At 36.0% G+C, this 14,455-nt stretch overlaps 1 protein-coding gene across 6 annotated transcripts in view; it reads right to left on the reverse strand.

Annotated features, from left to right (window-relative positions):
• Positions 1 to 59: 59 nt before the first annotated feature.
• The window catches only part of HBS1L (HBS1 like translational GTPase), an 81,469-nt gene continuing 67,073 nt past the window's right edge, over positions 60 to 14,455 (reverse strand). For 4 of the 6 annotated variants that reach the window (XM_022557220.2, XM_030760269.2, XM_089922018.1 and 1 more), the window contains 6 exons: positions 12,860 to 12,964; positions 9,911 to 10,001; positions 9,375 to 9,483; positions 5,202 to 5,302; positions 2,566 to 2,710; positions 60 to 586 (listed from right to left, as the gene is read on the reverse strand). In XM_022557220.2, coding sequence (XP_022412928.1) covers positions 575 to 586; positions 2,566 to 2,710; positions 5,202 to 5,302; positions 9,375 to 9,483; positions 9,911 to 10,001; positions 12,860 to 12,964 — 563 coding nt within the window. In that variant the 3' untranslated portion in view covers positions 60 to 574. Of the gene's footprint in view, positions 587 to 2,565; positions 2,711 to 3,848; positions 3,956 to 5,201; positions 5,303 to 9,374; positions 9,484 to 9,910; positions 10,002 to 12,859; positions 12,965 to 14,455 lie in introns of those variants that run through there. The other 2 variants (XR_002642532.2, XM_089922017.1) reach the window with 2 other exon arrangements.

Here is a 14,455-nt window from a genome sequence, read left to right on the forward strand (position 1 = left end):
AATAACTGCAAACTAAGCAGTTCCAAATGGTTGTTTGTTGAAGGAAGAACACTCACTGCTCAACACAAAATACCTTTATTAACCTTCAACAAATCTTTTCTTACAGTTAACTAAAAAACTGCTCAGGTCAAATATTAACTACCTCAATAACCCATTTTAGTTATTCTTCCTTAAAAATGTGTGTTGTAAGTTGAAATCAAAAGAGAAAACTGAAAACATCTGGTGGTTTGGCTGGAAGTAGAGTTCACGTCATGATGATTCGATGTCTTCTAACACATATTTCTGATAACTTCCGTAAGTCTCAGCAAGGTAAATCCATTAGTAACATTTCAAAGGAAAAGCTAGTTTTTTCAATGAAAGTGCAATATTAGCCTTCTTTGCCAGCTGGCAACTTCAACTTTTTGTAGGCGCAGCGAATGATACTTCTCTGCAGCTAATTATAGCTTGAATTTTCTCTCTCCTTTAAAAAAATATCAATTGCACATTGTTGCTTTAACTGAATAACTGGATTCTTTCAAAACATGGAGGTTAACTATCTCACTGTGTTTAGAAACATGGTAGAAATTCTGACCCATCAGCCTTTTATCTGTAAAAGAAAAAAAAAGCATTTGCTATAATTTAACCAACCACATTATATGAACAACAACAACAAAAGGAAAAAATGGCAGTGGAGCAATCATTACATCAGGTGAAACTTTTTTGTTTTTCCTGCAACTTTTTTCCTTCCCTAGTCTTGTTATTTGAGATTTTCTATAATCTCTCCATTACTTTGCACAAGAGACTGCATCTTATTTTTAGAATGCTCTTTCATAAAGAATGTTTTGACAGTTAAATGTGATGCTGCTGCTGCTGCTATTAGGTAACATTTACTGAATGCTTTCTAAATGCAATCACTGTGCCAAGTGCTTTATGCAGACCATTTCATTTCACAACTCCAGAAGGTAGATTCTATTACCCCATTTTCATAGGTGGATAAATTACAGGACAAATGTTGTTCTTCTGCAACTAGGAATTAGTGGAGCAGTAACTCAGACTTAGACTTAAGTTTAACTCCAGAGCCTTTTTCATGGTACACGTATAACTGAATTTTGATGCAACCTAAAGCCCTATGTCCAAAGTATCCATCCAGTTAAATGAACTGAGTAATTTTTATGCAGAAAACAAGCATATGAAGTAATGAAGCCCCTTTTAAAAATACATGCATACCTCGGAGATATTGTGGGTTCCGTTCCAGGCCACCTCGATAAAGTGAGAATCGCAGTAAAGCAAGTCATAGGAATTTTTTGGTTTTCCAGTGCATAGAAAAGTTATGTTTACACTATACTATAGTCTATTAAGAGTGCAATAGCATTATGTCTAAGAAAACAATGTACATACCTTAACTTAAAAATACTTTATTGCTAAAAAAGGCTAACCATCATCTGAGCCTTCAGTGAGTCATAACCTTTTTGTAGGCATAACATCAAAGATTACTGATCACAGATCGCCACAACAAATATGTAATAATAATAATGTAAAAGTCTGAAATACTGCAAGAGTTACCAAAGTGTGAAACAGAGACATGAAGTGAGCAAATGCTGTTGGGAAAATGGTGCCTAGAGACTTGCTCAATGCAAGGCTGCCACAAACCTTCATTTTGTAGAACACAGTATCTGTGAAGTGCAATAAAATAAGGCATGCATGTATTCATAAGATCTATATTAATCATGATAGTGTGGGAGAAAATTTAAATCACTGAAATTCTGGTTCATTTCTGGCTATTTTCTCCAAAACTCAACTGTACCTTACATTATATATTAATGTTTCAGAAACATTACTGATATATTAACTGAACTTTCTGAATGAATGAACTGAGAACCAGTTATTAAAAAAAAAATGTAATGAGGGCACTTTGTTAAACAAAACCACTACCCCCAATTCATTTGACTCTTATTAAAGTCTATTCTCATGATTTGGACTGCATACAGATGTATTTTTCAATGGATTTCCTTTAATTTTGAGCAATATTACTGGTGGAGAAGACAGTTTGGAAGTTTCGTTATGAGAAGATCTAAGATGAAACATTTTCTTCCCGTCATTCTTTTAATCTTTAATAAAATTCTAAAATGTTGTTCTAATATAACTGCACTCCCGTTAAGCCATAAAATCTCAGTAATCATTCTTAAAAAGTAGAAAAAGAGGGCTTCCCTGGTGGCACAGTGGTTAAGAATCCGTCTACCAATGCAGGGGACACGGGTTCGATCCCTGGTCCGGGAAGATCGCACATGCCGCGGAGCAACTAAGCCTGTGCCACAACTACTGAGCCTGCACTCTAGAGTCTGCGAGCCACAACTACTGAAGACCATGCACATACAGCCTGTGCTCCGCAACAAGAGAAGCCACTGCGATGAGAAGCCCGCGCACCGCAACGAAGAGTAGCCCCTGCTCGCCACAACTAGAGAAAGCCCGTGCGCAGCAACGAAGACCCAACGCGGCCAAAAAATAAAAATAAATAAGTAAAATTTTAACAAGAAAGTAGAAAAAGACATAATAACCATGGATACATAATCAGTCACTTTAAAATACCTCGGTGACTACACCAGCAGCTATGGTAGAACCACTGTAGCGCAGCATGAATCTCCCCAGCTCTTTAAAGTCTTTGTACAGCTCAAGAGCCACTGGTCTTTGTGTCTGTAGCTCCACCAATGCATTCTGGCCTTTGGTCAACAATCTATCACGAAAAATAAAATGGAAATCTAATAAAGGTAAAGAAATGTAATTAAAACCCGAAAAATATTTCACATTCCATCTACACATCAACTTAGTTTTTCAAAAACTTAAAAAGTAAAAAGGGATTTTCTTAAAATGAAAATATATGCCTTTGAATTTGAGGGGGTTAGTTGAAAGAAATGAGAGGAGTAATTCTAGATTTAAGAAATATTAGCTAGTTCGTGTGTGTATGAGTGTATGTGTGTGTGTGTGTGTGTGTGTTTTAAACAATCCTCCAAATTGAACTCTATCCTTTGAAGGACACTAAATCTAAAATACTCAAGACACCTCCACCAAAGTCTTCCCTTTCATTCCCTCATGAAATTAAAGAAGAGTGATGCAGTTGCATTTAAAGAAAGGAATGCAATGTCCTATGTCTTCCATAGTAAAATCCTAATTGGTAGATTATGTGTTAAAAAGTTATCTTTAAAGAGGATAATCTCCTAGTGCCAACACACTACCCTAGATCTCTCTCTCCCTCCCTCCTCTCTCTTTTCTCACATAGGAAGAGTGGTTCTTTAACAGACGTTCAGGATAAAATCATGTAAGATTCTTTCACAGTATGATGTTTGTAGGAAATGATGGGAGATGAGGCATGGGCCTGATTGCAAACAGCTTCACACAAATAAGCAAAACCACCAAGAATCCTTGTGCACGGGCCCCACCAGACTTACTGAAAGAGGGAGAACCCAAAGGGGACATTCTGAAATGTTCCCTAATTCAATTTTGATGTGTTCTAGAAGGATAGAGAACAGCATTCATAAACTCCCCTTCTGAAAGATTAATTCAGGGACAGACAGATAGAATAAGCCAAAGTTTCTAAAAAACGTATTCCCAAAATTCTAAATATTGGCTTTGGGCAATTTCAGCTTAAGGTCCCATTCCTTAGGAAGGAGAACATCTAATATATTCATAATTTGCATTAAGTTTGGTTCTAGAAAGCTTGATTCCATCCCATATAAAGCAATCGAGTCTACAATGTGCCAGGAATGGAAACAAAGGGGAAAGGCCAAATGGTGTTGGTGCAAAATAAAAGGACAAAGCTACAAATACGGAGACAGGAAAAACTAGCATGAGAATATATTAAAACCTAGAATTACCATCATTGAGCTAGACTCTGCAGCATGAGCAGGGAGGGTAAAATTCAGGATTACATCTGATGAGCCAATGTCAGATTGAGAATTTTCCAAGTCAAACAGCCCGCCTCCTGCCAAAAGAATTTATGTGACCCAACTAACTAGATTAGAATCCTGGGCCTGCCACTTGCTAGCTTTGTGATCTCAAACGTGTTATACATCTCTTTAAGCCTCAGCCTCCTCATTTGAAACATGGGAAACATAATAATACCTGCTTCATACGGTTGCTGAGAATGTAAACCATGTGAAAGCACTTATGACAGAGCCTAGAAAATAGTGGTCCTCAAGAAACATCAGCCATTAGTTCTATCACACTTCTCAGTACATTATGGCAGACACTCATGCTAGAAGCTAAAGACTCAGGTTAAAAATAAAGAACTATCTTTAAAAGAGAGGTGAAGTAGCCTCTTTTTTCTAACTAACGGAGAAACAGGCATGGGTTTAGAACAGTGTGAAGATTCTTTCTTCTACGTGCAGCCAATCCTAAATTAACCCTCTAACCACCTTGGCCTCTTACACAGGTGCAAATGAGGAGGAACACCCCAGGACTGAAAAAAAAGGGGATTTTGGGTGGGATTCCCCATAGGGCTGAAGTGAGGAAAACCCCAAAGCTGAAGCAGCCAAACCAAACTGTGGTCAACCTTTAGTTGAATTAGAGTAAGAAACTCAAGATTCTCAGGAAGCACCTCCTCTGAAAAAATCCCGTGCCTATCCCAGCCAAGGGGGAACTGTCCACACCTAGACTTAGATATTAATGGTAAGCAGAGGGGACCAACATGTGGTGACCACCTCAGCCTAGGCACCAGGTGGACTTCAAGCAGAAAACAAAAGTACTTTCCAGGTGGGAAAAAAACAGTGTTTAGTTCACTCTCTTCCTGAGGTATTCTTAGCATAGGGCATGATTCCCATGAGGGGGTGACAAGAAAGTTAAGAAGCACAATCAGCTGGAATTTGGGACAAGTGGCTAGGCATAACTCAAATTCATCTTCAAAAATGTAGGACTGATTTTTTAAATGCCTTCATTTTTACATCATCAGTATCTAGGGCTTGATACTTACATATAAACTTATATTTACATTTTTATTTACAATTCACACCCATCACCATCATATATAACTGAAATTATATCTAGCATTCCTACCTAAACAGGAGCTTAAATATTTGTTTTTGTGTTTTCATCTAGTCCTTTAAAAAAATGATTTCTGGAACAAGTAAAAACAGACTTCACTTATCGCAAAGAGAAATATTACACAAATGAATTAATCTGTAAGGAATGTGCTTAAATTGTGTTTATTATTTATGCATTAAAACACTTACTTAGGCTTTTTCTTTGTGACTTCACCAGTGCTTTTGTTTAAGACGCTAATCAATCGTTTAACAACGGCAGGTTCACTGATGGTTTGGTAGTGTAACAGCACCTAAAACAAAAAATTGTAACACTACAAAGCTGTTCGCTGCAGCATCTCTGGTCTTTTACTCTGGCACTCACACGGAATCACGTTAGCCTCAGCACTACTGCCTGGAGTTGCAGGATCTCCAGCTGCTTCCCCTAAGTCCCACCACTCCAATCAGGTTGTCCCTTAACTCACTAGGGGAAAAGGTCATGGGAAGCAGTTCCAATTTCTCCTCCACCACTTACTGTGTAAACTTGAGTAAATTACATAACCTTCCTTATAGGATTATGATGAGAACTAAATAACAGAAGAGACAGTGTCTGGTACAGCAGATGTTCAACAAATGTGAACTGTTTCACCATAAAAATGAGGGAAGGGGATTCGCATGATATTCAGCAGTAATGAATTGTATTCATTGCTGGATAATGAGAGTAAAATATTATATGGGAGTTTAGACAGGCTTTGAAGTCAGGCAGACCTGAGTTCAAATCCTAACTTTACACATTCTAGTTGTGTGATCTGGGGCACATCCTGTAATAACCGTTTTCCCCCCAATATCCCCAACATCAGGTCTCTCGTCACTAAATGAGGAAAACCCGATAATGTTATTTTAAAGTGGTGCCTAACACATGGTAAACCTGAAGTTAACTCATGGCCTTATATATTAGCTATTACTGTTCACGTTTTATATGTAAGGAAATTAATATCAAATAGGTTAAGCAGCAATAAGGGTGCCAAGACCACTCAATAGGGAGAGAACAGTCTTTTCAACAAACGGTGCTGGGAAAATTAGATATCTACATGCAAAAGAATCTTACACCATATACAAAAATTAACTCAAAATGGATCAAAGACCTAAACAAAAGGACTAAAACTATGAAACTCTTAGAAGAAAACAGAGTGGGAAATCTTCTTAATGTTGAATCTGGTAATGACTTCTTGGATATGACACCAAAGTAAAGGCAACAAAAGGAAATGTAGATAAAGTGGACTTCATCAAAATGTAAAACTCTTGTACATCAAAGGATACTTAAGAGTAAAAAGACAACCCACAGCCTGGAAGAAGATATTTGCAAATCATACACTGATAAGGAATTAAAACCCAAAATACATAAAGAAATGAAAAGATGCTCAACATTACTAGCCATTAGGGAAATGCAAATCAAAACCACGATACACCCCTTCACACTCATCAGTATGCCTATTATAAACAAACAAACTAACAAAAAATCACCCCCCCCAACACCCACACACACAAGAAAGGCAAATAACAAGGAAGAGGAGAAATTAGAACCCTTGTGTACTGCTGGTGGCAATGTAAAAATAGTGCAGCTGCTGTGGAAAACAGTTTAGTGGTTCCTCAAAAGTTAAACACAGAATTTCCATACAATCAAGCAATTCTACTCTGAGATATATACTCGGAAGAATTGAAAGCAGGGGTTCAAACAGATACTTGTATGCCAGTGTTCACAGAAGCATCATTTACATCTGCCAAAAGACAGAAACAATCCAAACATCCATCAACGTATGAATGGATAAATAAAATGTGGTAAATACTTACAATAGAATATTATTCAGTTTTAAAAAGAAATGAAATTCTGATACATGTTATAACATGGATGAACCTCAAAAACATTATGTTAAGTGAAATAAGTCAGACACAAAAGGACAAATATTGTATGATTCACTTATATGATGGATGTAGAATAGGCAAATTCATAGAGAAACAAAGTAGAACTGTGGTTACCAGAGGACAGGGGGAAAGTGTGATGGGGGAGTTATTGTTTAATGGGTACAGAGTTTGGGATAAGGAAAAAGTTCTGGAGATGGGAGGTGGTGATGGTTGCACAAGGTGAATGTACTTAAGGCCACTGAACTGTACACTTAAAAATGGTTAAAATGGTAAATTTTCTGTTATAAATATTTTATCACAATAAATCAAAACATGAATTTAGTTAAAGTCTCACCCATTCTTCTTTTTTTTTCTTCTTAAATATACAGACAGTTTACCATATAAGCTAAGGGAAACAAAAACATTTATGTATTAAGGAACTAGTCCCTAAATAGTGAAATTTAATTGCTTAGGAAGCCTCTCCTTGGTTAAATTTTTAAAAATTGTGGAAGTTTCTTCCCACAGAGAGTGGATTAAATGGCAAAACGTGATTTTTTTTTCTGAAACAAATTTCATCCTGGTATTCGTGAATCAACATAAGCAAGTAGAATCTCATAAAGCAGCACTGAAAAACTTTTAATTCATAAAAGAAACTACAGTACACAGGAAGACAGTATTACTATTCAAAGTAACTACCAACCTCCTGACCTCTCTACCTCTCCATTGGCAAAAATTATTGCCGCATGAGTAAAAACACAGTAACCAACCTCTTCAGCTTCTCTCCATTGGACATACTGCTTTCTAAGAATGAGTGCCATTCGTTCATAGCAATTTCTTGCTTATCAACACATGAATTTTAAATATTTAAAAGAAGTATTTGCAACAATAACTGATTTTTTGGACAGAGCTTTTGCCCCTCCCCTTTTTTAGCATATGGGAGAAATGGAATATAATTATAAAACTAAAATACTTAAACACTATTTTATAAATATAATTTTATAGGATCAAGTTTACATAGAAATAATTACAAAGAATTATAAGCAAAGCACATGGTTATCTCAAATAAAGGTGCAGAGGTATAAAATAAATTTAAATGTGCTAAATAAATTTATTCCCAATCTTTAAAATACTATCACTAATTTAAATAAAGTTTAAAGGTCAATTACTATTACTCCCTTACTTTTATTTCAAAGATGCATCAAATGGAGAAAATGATCTGTTTATATTTTTAAAGGCAAGCCATTTAATTCCACCGAGAAACATTTTTGATTCTCATGCAGAACCTGTACTATATAATAAGCTGATCAAGAAAAGAAAAATAAGTCTAATGGGGAAAATGTCCATTAGTTAAATGGCAAAAGCAAGGTACCAAACTATAAACAGAGTACGGCCCCAAATAGCTGAAAAAAAATTTACACATAAAACAAAGAATTCATGCTATTCACAAGTAGTATCTTTTCTGGATAAGTAACAATACAGTATAAAATCCCCCTCTCCCCATAAATGTGCATGTTCAAATGGTGCTAGTCAATGATAACCTGCAAACCAACCTCACAGCTTCAGCGTAATTAAAGTTTACCTAGGTCAAGCATCCCCAAAATATACCCATAGATACCAATGTACACAAAAAAATACTCTGAAATGTAAAGAACAGATAATTATAGGTTACACAATTATAGAAGATTCTGTTTTTTAATAAGATGTTAAATATGATTTTTTAAATTTATTTATTTATTTTTGGCTGTGTTGGGTCTTTTGCTGTGTGTGTGCTTTCTCTACTTGTGGAGAATGGGGGCTACTCTTCGTTGCGGTGCACGGGCTTCTCATTGCGGTGGCTTCTCTTGTTGCAGAGCACGGGCTCTAGGGTGCACGGGCTTCAGCAGTTGTGGCTCGAGGGCTCTAGAGCACAGGCTCAGTAGTTGTGGCACACAGACTTAGTTGCTCCATGGCATGTGGGATCTTCCCAGACCAGGGCTCGAACCCGTGTCCCCTGCATTGGCAGGAGGATTCTTAACTGCTGTGTCCCAGAATTTTCTTATCATTTTTATTTTTTGTGTGTTTTCCAAAATTTTCCATAACAATGTATTACTTTTATAATCAGAAAAACTACAAATAAGCTTATTATAAAAAAAAAAAACCAAAACAGAAAGACCCAGTCTAAGAAGTAACATTTGGAACTCAGCAAAAAAGTGTCTACGATTTTCCCTAAACGATTTTTTTATCATCAGTTTGTATCCTATTGATTATGAAATTTCTTCTCAATGCCTTTTTGAAAAAAATATCCCCAGACTTAAGGATCAAAATTAAAAAAAAAACACAATAAAGATGATTTTCAAATTCCAATTTCATGTTTTTCTGGATGAGAGTAATACAAATGTTAGTTGAAAATAACAATAGCAACATCACCTATAAAGAGAGTTACTACTTTTTAGGATAAAGTTATATTGAATTTATAAAAACAGTAACAAACATTTTGAAACTTACAGGAAATCCTTTAGTGATAGGAATTTCAATATTAAAGATGAGGATTCGGGCTCTGAAACGAGTGCAAACCTTAATGGGTTCTTTGGGGCCACAAAATATGCAGCCAACACTGTAACAACAACAAAACAAAAACAAAAAAGGAGAGCAGGTAGTTGGGGGGATAATTAAATACACATCCAATAGGAAACCTTTAAAACCATTAACAAGGTAAAACAATCCAGTAAATTAGGGACTTTTTCTAAATAGTCCCTTTTGGGTTAAAGCATGGCTTTACACCATTATTAACCTTATGTCATTTTCATACATTACTGTTTTCCCTCAAAGAACATGTCAGGTACACACGTTGACACGTATTAATTTAAATTTTAGTAGGTTCTGCTTATCATTCTTACACTTCCACAAGTGCCTATTTCTGGCCAAATGAGATTCAGAATTAACACTCAATTCTTTCATTTGAGCTGGTGAATTGCAAATTTTACGCGTTTTGAGGTCCTACATCCAAAACAATGGTCGCTTAAACTCATTTTCTCACTCACTTGATTTTGATGACATCCATCCCAACCAACGTAAGACTAACATGATCGCCTGCTGCCGCCCAGTCAACAGGTTCATCATGCAGAGTGATTCCTGGAAATGAGTAAGAACCAAAGCATACAGTGAAACATCTCAATATCAAACCATAACAACCAAGGGAGTTTGGCTGATTTGTGCCTCATCAGTCACTACTCATCATTTTCAATATGAATGGATTGAGATTGAGAAGTGTTAACTGTAAGCACTGAGGAAAACACACTTCCTCTAGACTTGACTCTTCTGGACCACCACCCTAAACATAAAGTGTCTTGTATTTGTCCATAAAAGGCTGATTTCTACTTATTTAATCAAGATTTTTTAAACTCATTTATACGACTGGTATATTCATTAAATAGGCCCCATTCTAATACTTCTCTTCTATTAACGGCTACAGGCATAATAGTACAGTCCCAGTTATTTTCAAAACATAATAGATGAGACTGGGGAAGATGACTAGTAGTATTTAAGCTTTGCTCCAATTAGACAACGACGTAAACAATCTCTGAGTAACCCACAGGGCATCGGTGCTCAGTCAGATGGTACCCTCGGCAGGCCCCTTCATTATTCATGGCTCAAAAGAACTGCTTCCCAGAGAGACAGATGCACAATGATAAATAATTTTATGAAAAGGAGGAGATTAATAGTGTAAGAAAATTTAATTTAAAAATGATCCCAGCTATTGCTACCTTTATTACCGAGGGAAAATCCTAGAGTATAATTGCAAAGGGCAATAAAACTCAGGTATTTGAATAAAGGCTTTTAAAAGGTTTCTCATATTTTCTGATTCTGTGGGGTAAGTTCCTTTCTATAGGAACTTGAGTCTTAACGATGAAGACAGTATGTAGACCAACCACTGGGGAACAGTTCTCGATTGACATGTTTTTAGTAAATTACAATTCACCCATCTCCTCCTGAAAATACTTATTTTTTCCATATAGCATACTCTTGAGTTTCTTTGAGACTCTTTGGGAGTTCAAGGAGAACTTTAAGGGCTCTGAGACAACCTAAAGTTTTATTCAAAGTTTCATGTAGGTGCACATCTGCATTAATCTGAGAAGAGGGGCCATACTTTCATCAAGGTGTCAAAGAGGTTCCTGACTCTAAAAACGTTAACAATTATGATATTTTAAAATGTTTGTCAAATTTTCAACTAATTACATTTAGTTTTTACATGTAAATTTAACATGACCATATCTGAGTTTTGGTATGAAATGTGGAATTCAAGTCAGGAGCTAGCTACTTACATAGACTAGAGATTGCCTTTAGCTTAGGATTTAAGAGCTTTCATACTAGAAGTTCAATTAACAATATAAAATTTTCTGAAGATAATATATAATCTGACTTCCTTCCCCCAAACATGTTACACTGTCCTACATGTGATATTTATCTTCTTAAGCACTTTCTTCACTGGAGAAAGAAGTTCTTTTTTAACACTCTATGAACTTATATGTTAATAAAGTGAAAATGTAATTTCGAATTTCCATTTGTTGGTAGCAGATTTAGTCAGTTCTCTTTTTTAGGACACTACTGGTTAGTGAGCCAGAGTAGCACCTAAAGTGTTCAGACAGAAGCGTGCATTAAAAAATCAAATAAATCAATCAAAAGCATTAGGGTGAGAAATTGAGGACTGAGAATCTCCAAGTTGGGTTAGAAGGGTGGCTCTCAAGGAGTGAAGCAGTGCTTCTCATATGGCTTCCCTTTAAGAACCACTGGGTTAAAGATAAGTGGTTGGAGTTTTTCTGGTAGGGTAGGGACAGGAAAGAAAGAGGGAAAGAATGTAGAACTTTCAGAGGTGACCAAATTATGATTTTGGAGCTCACAAAGGAGCCAATCTGTAAAGTCTATGACCATGGTTTAGGATCATGGTTTTAATTCATGTCTGATTATATTAAAAAAAAATTTCCTATTCTCAAAAAGGTCTTTAACATATAAAGAAATTAGTATTTCAATAGTATTGCAGCTCTTGATCACTTTAAGAAACAACAGCAGAGATAATTTAAGCTAAATTTAAAGATGAATAAGGGAATGAAAGCCAAAGTTATTTCCATTTAACCTTTTTCTTTCTACTTGCTTAGAGATCAAGAAAATTTTGTTTGATAAAAATAATATACACTTTTTAAAAAAGAATCATTTTCCACAGACCTTTTGTTTGCAAGTTTACTTTATAGCATAAAACAGATCTTCAGTTTTATGTTGAAGTCAGAAGTTTAGTTGGAAGCTAGAATAAGGTAAGTGCAGAATTATAAACTTTTAAGCAGAATTCAAAAAAGAAGAACATGTATACAGGTAAGGTCAAATGATCAGAAGATAGAAACAGTTATAAGCTATTATGAAAGGTCATATACATGCAAAAGCAATAATTGCGGCACTTAAAACTAGCTCAATTTCTCTTTTCAACATTAGGATTCTCTCCATTTGCATCTTATTTTCTTAAGTCTTCCTGTGAAAAATTTCTTTTGGTATAAACATGATCTAGGTTGTTAACTTATAGTAATTCTGAAATACACATTTCAAAACAACAGACTGTAGCACTCTGCTTTGCCACTGACTATTTAGTGCCAGGATGGGGTCAGACTTAATTTCTGCTACTGAATACTATTTTAAATGTATCTGACAGGTGTCTATACATCTGGGTCAATCCTAGCCAGCCTTCTTGAATCAATGTCAAAAAAAAGAAAAAAAATGCTACCACAGTTAGAATGTTATATGTACATTTATACACACATAGTCACAACAGAAAAAAATCGTTTAATGTTTTCACATTTTTACCTTCAACAGTTAGTATCATTTTGACAGTCAGTTACAATTTCAGTAAGAGGTTATTTACTCTGGAGTTAATAACTAAACTACTTTTAAAAATCTGCTGTCTCAACTTAAGGGTTATTTAACAAAAGAATCTTGCAGAGGAATACCTTTTGCAGTACAAGTTTCATTAGGAGGCATTGCTAGTAGTCGGTCACCAGTTTGGATATAACCAGCTTCAATTTTACCAGTTACACAAAATCCAGATCCTTGATCTACAAAACATGCCAAAATTTTATAATGGTTCACATAACAATATCATCTATGTTTAATACTGCTAGCTATACTAAGTTTCCTAGTAGTTATATAAAACTAGTAGTTCAATGAACATTAAGCAATGATCATTTCAGAATTTTTAATATATCTACTAAATATGACACACCACATTCTACTCTTTTCTTATAAATAAAAATATTTATATTAGAAAAAGTGGGAATTCATTCCTTTTTCAATTTTATTGAAATGAAATTTATTGAATACTTACTAAGTACCAGGCACAGTGCTAAACTCTGGGAATAAAGAGATGAAAATATAAGTCCCTACCTACAAGGAGTTTACACTAGTGAAGAGAAAGGCAAAAACAATTACATTGTCCTGAGACAAATGTTATTTATAATGTGCAATGGAAAAAAAACAAGGTTCATCAAAGAATCCATGATGATGGAGAATGACTACACTTTAGCGAGGCACTTAGAAGAAGGAACAGGAGTTTACCAGATAGTTTGTGTGCATGTGCAAAGGCACAGTCATAACCAAATGTGGGACGTGCTAAGACCCATGTGTCATTTATATGGAATTTATATGGGGACCATTTGGAATAATGAGGGAAAGGGCAAGACAGGAGGCAAAAGAGGTAGACATGGGACAAATAATAACGGGGCCTCATAAATCACACTTAGGGCTTGAATTTCATCCTCAGTTAAGTAATGGGAAACCAGAAAAGAATTGTGAATGGAAAAGTGACATGATGGTGTTTCTGTGTCAGAGAGATGGGGAGGTTGATTGAAATGCATACATGGACTACAGAAAGGGAAGAAACTCAAGAATTTGAGAATAAGGTATGACAGATTTAAGGTGATAAGGTAAATGGGGGATAATCGCAAAAACAGAAAAATCTGAGATGTGCATTAACTGTGAGATAGAAAATTAAAGAACAAGATCCATTTTAGCCTTGGTGAATTTGAAGTATCTGCAAGACATACAGATGGAGAAGATGCATTCAAGGGGGCACCAATCACACCAAACCCATGAGAATGGTACCCTGGGAGCACACTCCCTGGGGAGATGCCCAGCAGCAGTTAGCAGATGTATCTGCAGAGTGAGAACAGGTCTGGGTTGGAGATTTGGGAAGCATCAAGATGCAGGAGATAGATGAAATCATGGATGTCGGTCCAAAGGGAGCATGCAGAATAAGAAGAGGACTGAAGTGACAGAACACGAGTCAAGGGACAGAGAAAGAGGAGCCCACAGAGAGGATACAGAGAGGTGAAAGGAACAGAAGAGCAGGAGAAAGTCGGTCACAGAAACCAAGGGGGAAAAGTTTCAAGGTGGATGTGGCTACAAGCCTCAGAAGTAATGCCAAATTCAAGTAAGATGGAAGTAAGATAGAACTGAAAAATGTGTACTGACGTTGGCAACCAAGAGTTCATTTGATAATCTCAGTGGGAACTGAGATTGAGGCAAGCAATGCAGGCAGAAGCCAGGAA

This window comes from Delphinapterus leucas, chromosome 12 (genome assembly GCF_059928025.1).
Source record: "Delphinapterus leucas isolate spDelLeu-1000000601 "Yukka" chromosome 12, BTC_Dleu_Yukka2, whole genome shotgun sequence".
In the NCBI taxonomy this organism is placed as follows: domain Eukaryota; kingdom Metazoa; phylum Chordata; class Mammalia; order Artiodactyla; family Monodontidae; genus Delphinapterus; species Delphinapterus leucas.